The sequence below is a fragment of the Ochlerotatus camptorhynchus genome, unplaced genomic scaffold, assembly GCF_037179485.1.
Source record: "Ochlerotatus camptorhynchus isolate MF236.1 unplaced genomic scaffold, CSIRO-AGI_Acam_v1.1 ptg000370l, whole genome shotgun sequence".
Lineage (NCBI taxonomy): Eukaryota > Metazoa > Arthropoda > Insecta > Diptera > Culicidae > Ochlerotatus > Ochlerotatus camptorhynchus.
In genome coordinates, this window is record NW_027040858.1 from 3,301,680 (window position 1) to 3,312,546 (window position 10,867).

Genomic DNA, 10,867 nt, shown 5'->3' on the forward strand with positions numbered 1-10,867 from the left:
AGTAACTCGAGTTGCTAAATATTCAATGCACGGTGACATAGTAACCTGTTTGTTTTGTGTGTATTCCACGATTGTCAAGCAAAGACGTTTGACGAGGAAAATCTACGTCCATCATTCAACAACATTATATACCGGATATCCATCCACAAAACCTGTGTCGTAGCATGCAAATCTGTGAATGCTTATTATTGGTTGACAATAATAATTATTGGATTTTCAAGTGAACATGGAGTTGTACCATAATTTAACGTCTTGATGCACATGGTAGGCATTCCATTGTGAACATTTTGGCAGATTGCATACCCACCAACAAGATTAAAAATGTTTCAGTGCCCCATAAAAGTTTCACTTCACGTGGCATCGAAGACTACGGCTTTGTGATTCCAGGACTGTATTTCCCCACGAATGAAAACCGAAGTTTTTGATGGTAGTAGTAGTACTTTTTGTCTTCCTTCGCATCGTGTTTTACTCGTGACTGTGAGGAGTTGTAGTTTTCCATGGATTGATGGAAAGATCATTGTCTAGTCACATATATAAATTAACTGCTCTGTCAGAATAATTAAATCTAGAATTCGCAACTAATTTTAACTTATTTATATAAGATGCAGAAATTAACAATTGAAATAAAGGGTGATCGGTCAAAATTTGGTCAAGGGAAAACGCGTGTAAATCGGTGAAATCGTTTATTTAAAAAATCAAATTAAATTTCTTTTTCAAGTTCAATTAGTATAAAATTCAGGAAAAATATTCAGTTAGGCTTCCGCTTTTCCAAATCCGAATTGCCGGGCCTTACACTTGACCCCTGCCATCAGATTTTGTACAGCCACCTTGTCCACCTTCTTCGCCGCAGAAAGCCTTGAACTGCTGCTCGCCCTTAGCAGTTTTTTTGGTCTTCTTTAGGTTCCGCTTGACAATAGCCCAGTATTTCTCAATTGGGCGGAGCTCTGGCGTGTTGGGAGGGTTCTTGTCCTTGGGAACCACCTGCACGTTGTTGGCGGCGTACCACTCCATGGCCTTTTTACCGTAATGGCAAGATGCCAAATCCGGCCAAAACAGTACGGAACAACCGTGTTTCTTCAGGAAAGGCAGCAGACGTTTATTCAAACACTCTTTCACGTAAATTTCTTGGTTGACAGTCCCGGAAGCTATGAAAATGCTGCTTTTCAAGCCACAGGTACAGATGGCTTGCCAAACCAGATATTTCTTTGCGAACTTTGACAGTTTCATGTGCTTGAAAACATCTGCTACCTTTCCCCTTCCTTTTGCCGTATAAAACTCCTGTCCCGGAAGCTGAAAATAAGGAAATTGACGAAAATTTTATTCAGTCTCGAAGTAGTACCAATAGACTGAGTGAATCCAATCTTTACTTTTCTCAAATTCGGGAATTTTTCCCTGGAAAATCCTGAGGCAAATTTACTCATCGCTGAGTTCCTGCACTTTTGGCGATTATGAGTGAACTAAACTCAAATTTGGATCGTTCTCATTCTCCGTGTAGGGTCGACATCAAAGTAGAAGTGAACCCTACACGACAGTTTGTATTGACAATAATCGTATTGTCAATACATTTTATACTGATGTCAATACATCGGTATTGACAATATTTCTGTATTCACATCATCAATATTATTGTCAATACTTGTAAGTATTGACAATATTTCTTACCGTGTGGGGTTCGCTAAAGAGGAAAATGCTCAAAAACTGTTCAAAACAAAGTGACGGCAAAAACATAACAGGAGTGAAAAATTTCAATCCTAAACGGAGATAACCAGGTTTTGTGAGCAACAAGTCCCTCCAATTTTTCAAGATTGTTGCCACAAATTTTCGATTGAAGTGATTGTTTACAAAATCAGATACGTCAATTTTAATAGTTACGCTTGAATTATGCATAGTTTCATGCAAATCGTAGAAGGTCTCATTAGAACGATTCGATTCGTCATTTGGCGTGGAACGGCACAAATGCGAACGTGAGAGATCTCTAAAATCGGAACTTACAGATTTGGGTGTAGACTTTACATCATACACGAAGTACGCATATCTGCCATGGACAAAAAGTTGATCAAAGTAGACATTGTTCTTCTAAGTTTTAAGAGCCGTATTTATTTCCTGCCGCAAAAACTTTTTCATATACCAAAACAAACACAGGAATTCTTTTAATTTCAATCTTTCAGCACCATTTTATGCATCGCTTTGCCTTTGACGCCCAATCCAGTCACTTTGAACAGCGCTCCGGCTGGTGGTTCTTGATTGGCAGTGTGAGCCGTCGTAACAAACAGTTCGTCCATCTGCGGTCCACCGAAGGCTGCCGATGTAACCTGTTTGGCCGGAATGGAAATCTCCAGTTCGATTTTCTTCGTTCTGAAAACAAAACATATTTAGCAAACAATCTAACATACATTTTGAATGTTTCGTCATACTTTGGGTTAATCTTCATCAGCTTGGAACCACCCCACGTGGCGACATACAAGTTTCCATCCACGTCGTCCGTCATCCCATCGCCGACGAAACCTGGATTTTTCCCATCAACTCGCAGGTCGTAAAGGACGGTTTCATTTTGCAAATCTCCATTCTCCAGGACGTCAAATTCTTTGATGTCCAAAGCAGCCGAATCGATGTAGTAAAATTTGTTGGTCTTCTCGTTCCACGTTAAGCCGTTGGAGATACTGACGCCTCCCTTCAAGACGTGGAACTCTCCGCCAGTCTTGCCATCGAAACGGTACAGTTTACCTTCCTTCTGCTGGAACATGTCACCCATCGTTTCCAGTTGCATGGTTCCGGCGTAGAGTCGACCCTTGGGATCCACCTTGCCATCGTTGAAGCGCACGTGCTTCTGTGATTCGCCCAAGTCGTACAAGGTCTTCACGAGGGCCCCCTTCTCCGAACGACCATCCCAACTGACTAGTACAATCTTGTTACCCGCTCCCAGGACGTACTGGCTGGGCTTTCCCTGAACTAGGATGATTGGGGAAATCGGATCAACGCCATCTGTTTGGTGGAAACTATGGTTAGAGCAATTTTACTTTGATTTAGAAAATGCTTGACCGCTTTACCAATTTTGGCGCTGTAGGTTTTGTTCTCGCCGTAGTCGTACCGAAGGATGGCCGCTCCATTGATGTCCACGTAATAGAGGCTCTGGCTGTCTGCATCCCATACCGGACCCTCTCCGAGGTGGGAAAGAGGGCTTGGAAGCTGCTGAACACTGTATTCTGCTGCCATCTAAAGGAAGTGTGTGTGTGTAAAATTTGCCAAGGATAAGTAACGAAGGTAGTGTAATTAAAAGGAAATTATTGCACATTTTGCATCAAAGTAGAGTCCGGCGTAGAAAATAATCCAACAGATTTCAACAATAAAAATGAATAATTTTCAAAGTTCTATCACCATTAGAATGTCAATAGCACTATGTTGCACACATAGAAAAAAATCATGTAAATGCAGGTGCTCTGAGACTGACATATACGAGCGTCAATTTTGACATAACATTAAGTCATAACAGACGCAAAATTCAGCTTAATCGAACGTACTAACGAACTTTTCAGTCTCGGAGCATTTATTATTAAATGACATGTTTGTTTACGTCTCATTCTTTATGTGAAAGATTGGTTTCCGTTACGTGTAAAATTAGTTATTTCTAAGTGTGTAGGGGGCAATGAACCAAGTTTGTGCTAGAATTTGGCCATTTTGAATTGCGTCTATTTTTTTAACTGTTCTGAAATGGGCACAATAGACACTTCAAAATTGACAAAATTGTAGTTGTAGAGAAACATAATGTTCATTTGAAAAAATTATCAAATTAGGTCATCAAATCAAAATTCAAATGGTGATCTAGTATTGTCCTCAAAGCTCCAATAAAATTTAGCTTAGAATTAACTTTGGAAAAAATGCTAGAATTTTTTTTTTCATAATCACCTTGAAATTCTATATAGATTTTTTTAGGAATACATTCCAGGATTCCCTTCGTTTACTGCAGAATGCTCATTGATTTAATGTCATAGGAAAGTTGCTTGACAGAAACTTTTTTGCCACCTCCTTAACACAGCCCTGGGCAGGAACACTTCATATAAACTACACTCCCATTCCACACCAACCACATTCTTCAGACAATAAATCATTATGACCTTCATCAGATTTAATTGAATGAAAGTGCACTGAAGGTTCAATATAGTTTCCGCAACAGCTTTTATTAGCATAACATCTTTCACCCGCTATTTGTTTCTTATCTCGCAAAATTAATAACCTTCGATACCTGTCGGAGATAACCGTCCACAATTATTGTTGTTTGATCTCTAAAAGCCCACCAACTTACACTGCCTATCAGGGCCAACAAACACGATGCAACTGATACGACCGCAGTCGTCGTCATCGTCGCCATCGTCGCTGTAGTGATGATGTACAGGGATGGCACACAAACCGGGTATCGTGGTTGATTGTACACAAACACAAACGGGGTCGGTAAGCGAAAATCGCTAATTAAAAAAAAAATGCCAAGCGCTCTTGGATTGTTTGCAAACAGATGTGAGATTCTGTGAGCACGGTCCACGTGTTCGTCGCTGGCTGCCGGCCGAAACTAGACTGATCTACTCTATCAGCATGCGATCGGTAGTGCCCCTATATACATACATATAGCTCAGGCGAGAGAAGTTGATTTGTAGATTCAACCTTGACTCAATAGCTTAGCTGTATAGAAGCATTGATTGGTGGGTAGGTGGTGGATCAGTGCGATCTTGTGCAGAAAAACTACTTGGCGTTTTCGCGTGCAATGAACGGTGATCAATGAGAAGCGCAGCAACCGGTACGATCTGAGGTCGTTACACTTCTTGGGATAGCGGGGACTTTGAGGTTTTCCAATTGGTGGTTGACAATAATGTTCTACCAAAGCAAGGTTTAGGTTAAGGTTTTGCTCTAGTTCTTATAATGTGACTAGTACGACAATGTATTTTTCACGCATATCTTGAAAGCGAGCTAGAAGCAGTGCACTGTGGTCCGAAAAGAAAAAGTTAGAGGCAGATGAATGTAAATGAATGCTTGAAATGACTGTAAATGATTTGCCATGCCTGCTCAGAACTACCTTGGGATTCACCATAGAAGACACTTGAAGTACTTTCAATTAATTGTATTTATAATTTTCCTCATAATGCTCTTGGGATTCTAGGCAAAACTCCCATGGAGCTCTGTCTCTGAAATTCTTCCTAAAATTCTCATAATTCTTATTCAATTTTCCTTAAGCGTTTTTCATAAATTCCCGTAAAACCATGCTTCGATCAGACGTGGAATTTATCCTTATGCTCTTGGAATGCTCCTAGAATTCTCTTCAGTATTATTTTGGAATTCTTCTCCTTTCCTTTATTTAACGTCGGTCTCTGTTCCGCAATCTAGTGCCAATCACCGCCGGTAATCGAATTTGCAAGATGGCAGCTTCCACACCTGGGTAGGATATCGCACCCATTCAAATACACATGGGCCGGGACCAACGGCTTTACTTCCCTTCCGAAGGAAGACGTGATCAGAGATGTTTATGCCTCCTTATGGGGTGAGCAAGCAGTCACGCTTACCACAACACCACCGGAGCCAGCGCATTCTTTTGGAATTCTCCTCAGAACTACATTAGAATAACCCATAGAATTCATTTGATGCTATTTTCGCATATTCCTTAGATTTTTTTTCACCAGAAATCAGTAGGCTCTCAGACAGATGGAAAATTTTTAAAATAAACCTGTTATTGCACCAGACACATTTCTGACGACAGACAAGGAATCAATTTTGACGGACACCTTCTAGAAAAATTGTTTGATCAACAACAGAGGGATTTTAGAACATCTTAATTTTAAGTGCCAAATTTCAGTTAAAATTTACCAAATGAATCACAGCCTCCAAACTGCTTTGAAAGCAATCCTTAGATTTTCCTGAAACTGCTTTTATAAATCTTTATTTGAATACTCTTCAGAATTCCTTTAGATTTTTGCCTTGAATTCCGTAGAAACGCGTCTATTGTTTTTAAATAAATTCTCATTGAATGAATATTCCTTCTCTAAGTATGCAGTATTTTATTTGGTAAACTTTCTCTTAAATTTTACTGATGGAAATTTTTCAAGGGACCCTGCTATTCCACGTTACTTATGGCTGACAGACAAGGAATTGATTAGAACAAATAACTAGTCGAAATCGGTCGATGAACAACAGAGGAAGTATCGAACATTTTAATTAATTTTCTTGGAAGAGCCAATGTTAAGTAAAAATCTTGGTAAAAATTCACCAAATGGAAGATAGCCTGAGGCCGTGTTCTATTTAGTGAATTTTCACGTAAATTTAACACTTCAAAAATGAATTAAAACGTTTGAAAATCCCTCTGTTTTTTTATCGTAAGATTTTTGAAAAGATGTTTTTCAAAATTGATTCCTTGTCTGGTGGAATAACAGGTTTATTTGACAACCCAAGTAACATTGCAAGTTTTATTGAGGTCTTAAAGCACTCTACAAATCTAAATCATGGTCTAAAGAACCCTCTTCTTCTTCTTCCTTTTCTTTTTCTTTTTCTTCTTCTTCTTCTTCTTCTTCTTCGCATTTCAAGCTTATTGCATATCGCACATTAGCTTATTGCGTGCTCTCAACTTAGTGTTCTAGATGCACTTTCACAGTTATTAATTGAGAGCTTTCGATGCCTGTACCATTTTTGCATTGGTATAATTGTGTGGCAAGTCCAATCATACTTCTATGCCCAGGGAAGTCGAGAAAATTTCCAATCCAAAAAATTTCCAGACCGGACCGATAATCGAACCCAGCCACCTCCAGCATGGTCTTGCTTTGTAGCTGCGCCTTTACCGACTGAGCTAAGGGAGGCCCCAAGAAAGAACCCTCATAAAATCCAAATTGTTAATTGAGAATTTTCCATCTGTCAAATTTAAGTGAAAATTCACCAAATGGAACACAGCCTGAGAAAATTGAAAATTTCACAATAATTTTGATGTTTTGAAATCTGGGATCATAGAAAATTTTCAAAATCTGACATCTGAATCTTCATTTTAGAATCTGGGATTATTTTCCATGCTTGGATTATTTGTTTCGAAGTCCTTAATTTCGATACTGATGATGATGATAGTGGTCTAATGCTCATTGTAGCACGTAAACTAGTCCTATAGCGGTGGACTCTTCTCACTGTAGAACTTGAGAAAGCTCAATAACCTCTTATTGTCAACAGCAAATCGCTGTATAAAGGGCCAAAAACGAATGGATGGATTGATAGGCAATTCGCCTATTCACTTCCTTGGGACAGTTAAGAATCTCCTTGCAACAACTTGATCAAGCAATTGGTCAGAAAACGAGCCATCCAACAGGAAGATGCCCCAATGAATGGGGAAAAGAGCCCGCCCTTTATCCACGAAATGTTAGCAACAGGGAGTTTACATCTTCACTCTCCCCATACAAATCGCTTCAAATGGGTGCCTTAATGGTCCCTCGTCATCCCGAATTTTTTGATACATTTGATTTTTGATATATTGTAATATGTAATATAATAATCAGATAATCAGAAGCATAACGATTACAAAAATATGCGAGTCGATTGAAATTTGCCGAAAATAAATGAGGGCTAAGTTGATTCTCAACATAGAAGCATAGATGCATAGGTGAAGGATAAGAGAAAGGAGAGTCTTTCGAGGTCCTGAATCTCGAAACCATTTCTATTTTTTTTTCGTTATTTAGAATGAGAACTAATGAAACAACAGATTTTCATTTATTTTTTAAGTCCCACCGTTTTGCCAAATTTTTCAATGTCCAGCCGAATAGGCCATTTACTCCAAAACCGATGATAATATACCGTTCTTATGCTTTGAAAACATTCCAGGATTCTGTAAGTTAGCATAATATAAAATACCTATCAGAGACTTTGAAAAGCTTTCTTAGTTCTTAGAAATAAAAAAAAATCGTTGCAGGGGTTGGATCAAGATTCAGAAAGTTGTGAAATTATCATCATCCTGGAAATTTGACTTTCGATGGAATTAGTTAATCTTTCAATTTTTTTCGAACCTCTTAACGCAATCCCTTTATAAAGAGCTTTTTGCTTGCCAGTATGAACGGTAGTGCGGTTCTAGATTCGTCTGGAGTTCGAGGCAGAATCGCCTTGTCCCTCAACATTTTTCAGGTCTTGACTTGAATTGCAACATTTTTGCCCGTGCACAATGGTCCGCATCAGGGATGCCAGAAGGTTTTCGAAAAAGTCTTCAACAAGATCGAAAACATGTCTTCATATGTCTTTAAATTGATGACATTATTCGTAATCAACTAATTCCCTTTAAGAAGAGCTTCTTGAGTGTGTTGATTTATTTCCTTTTAATTCCGTTATAATTGCTCATCCATCTTTTGACCTTGGTGTTGAGTACTTTTCAGTAGTAGACGAAATACGCGTATCTGTCAAAAGATAAGCAATTATAATGGAATTGAAAGGAAATAAATCAACACATTTATTTTATTTCATTTCAATTCCGTTATAATTGCTTATCTTTTGACAGATACGCGTATTTCGTCTACTACTGAAAAAAGTACTCAACACCAAAGTCAAAAGATGGATGAGCAATTATAACGAAATTAAAAAGAAATAAATCAACACACTCAAGAAGCTCTCTTAAAGGGAATTAGTTGATTACGAATAATGTCATCAATTTAAAGACATATGAAGACATGTTTTCGATCTTGTTGAAGACTTATTCGAAAACCTTCTGGCATCCCTGATGTGGACCAATGTGGACGGGCAAAAATGTTGCAATTCAAGTCAAGACTTGAAAAATGTTCTGGGACAAGTCGATTCTGTCTCGAACTCCAGATGAATCTAGAACCGCACTTCCGTTCATACTGGCGACATCGCTCTAATGAGACAAATAAACCGTTCCTGCAAGCTCATCCCCTTATCCTATCCTTCGAAAATGTACCCCTCTAACCTCGGGCTAGCCTCGAGTATTCGGCACAACTCCTACTAGACATAGACTTAAGTGAATTTTGTTACAAACAATGAACAATGAATTATTGGCTCCGTAAAGCTAACGTGATTGAGTAATCCATTCATTTATGCGGTGGGTAGTAACGTCCACCCACCGCTATTTTTCGGCTGTCCTTCAACCAATTGCGCTGATTTTCTGTAGATAACAAGAGTATGGTTGACACTAATCATGTCTCCGCAGCAGCTGAAGCGGCAACCCTGCCGAATGTAAAGGCCCTGCGGGAATGAGTATGCGCACCATTTTTGGGATAGTTCTACCACCGACAAACCGACATGAATGACCATTGCAAAAACAATAAAATTTCTGACCAAAGCACACTACTGACATCTGGCTCCGTGTTCGCGGGAAATATTTAGCTACGCCATTAACCCGCATGCAAAAGTTATGAATTGGTTCGTGTCTGATCCATCCCGACCAACCGTTCGTGAAACTTCTTCAAAGTTCTTTAAACAGAAATAAAGATTTATGTCGCCAATTCTTTACTTTAAATTTTCTATGATTTCGATGTACACATTTAAAAATCTTTATTGATCGATACTTACAGTTAAGATTATTTCTTCATCGGTCATATCATCACCGACAACCGACAATCCATAACGGACGATTAAAATGAGCAGCGATCCCATCTGTCAAAACCATAGAAATGTTTTATCTAGATAAAAATAATTTGTCTGAAATATATTAGACACGAACCAACTCATAAATTTTGTACGCGTGTTCGTGGCTAGGATAAATATTTTCGCGAACACGGCGACAGATGTCAGTTTTTTGCTTTGATCAGAAATGTCTTTGTAATTTGTATGATCATTCATGTCGGTTTGTCGGTGATATGATAGTAATCTATAAAGGTGCCATACTAAATTTCTTTTAATTTCGATATGTCGCATGGACTTTAGTATTCTTTACAAACAGGCATGGAAAATCATTTGCATTCATTTCATACATTCATTTACATTCATTTGCCTCTAACTTTTTTCATGAACAACATTCCGCAAAGTAATGCATTGAGTTTTTGTAGGTTTTGTTATTAGCTACAACTTTTGCTCATAACTTAAATCTGTATCTCTTATGCATCATGAACTAGAGCGGGCAGAAATTGTTACTGATTTGAATTATGAGCAAAAGTTGTAGTTTATAACAAAACCTACAAAAGCTCCATACATCATTTTGCGGAATGCTGTTGATGAAAAAAGTTAGAAGCTAATGAATGTAAATGAATGTATGAAATGAATGCAAATGATTTTCCATGCCTGTTTACAAATATTCATCAATAAATATTTAAATACTGATATCATCGTAACTTTGAACTTTGACAAAGAACAACAAATATTGCCATCGATGCACATTTATAATCTCCTTGTTATCGATTTGCATCGCTGGTTAAAGAGATTTCGAGACACACCAGGTGACAGATGGCAATGTTTATATTATTTATCGACATATTCGGCATTTCATCGGAAGAAGCAATCTGCCGGTAAATGAACGAGAAGACCGATGGCCGCGACGCAGCAAATGTTTCCCATTGTAGTTCTTCAAGTTTACGTCTATATATTTAATAACCCGTGAAAGCATGCGTGGTGGGATTCTTGGCATTTGGAACCCAATGAGGAAAATTGATACTTTTTGACCTCTATTACACCTACATGGCTGACTGGTTGATGGTTATGACAAATAAATATTGAATTCATGTATGAAAAGATTTACAGAAATTTCAATACACCACATACTAGAGTGTGTTTGCCTGTCGTTTATAAGCTCATCAACAGCTGCCGTGGACCCGAGGATTAGCAACCAACAACGAAATCAAATACACCCCAGATGGCATGGGATCGAAACTAGAAATTATGCAGATTAAAAATCACAAATAAAATCAGCAGTTGTGTA

The 10,867-nt window shown here is 38.4% G+C and overlaps 2 protein-coding genes across 2 annotated transcripts in view; one reads left to right on the plus strand and one right to left on the minus strand.

Annotated features, from left to right (window-relative positions):
• LOC135710092 (zinc finger protein 91-like) overlaps positions 1–10,867 on the plus strand; it is a 61,856-nt gene that overhangs the window by 8,815 nt on the left and 42,174 nt on the right. The gene's annotated exons all lie outside the window — the stretch shown is intronic.
• LOC135710103 (regucalcin-like) lies at positions 2,105–4,409 on the minus strand. Its single transcript, XM_065232588.1, has 4 exons — positions 4,301–4,409; positions 3,048–3,213; positions 2,415–2,982; positions 2,105–2,355 (listed from the first exon to the last, which is right to left on the minus strand). The coding sequence occupies exons 1-4, from the start codon at positions 4,364–4,366 to the stop codon at positions 2,157–2,159; spliced, it is 999 nt and encodes a 332-aa protein (XP_065088660.1). The 5' UTR covers positions 4,367–4,409; the 3' UTR covers positions 2,105–2,156.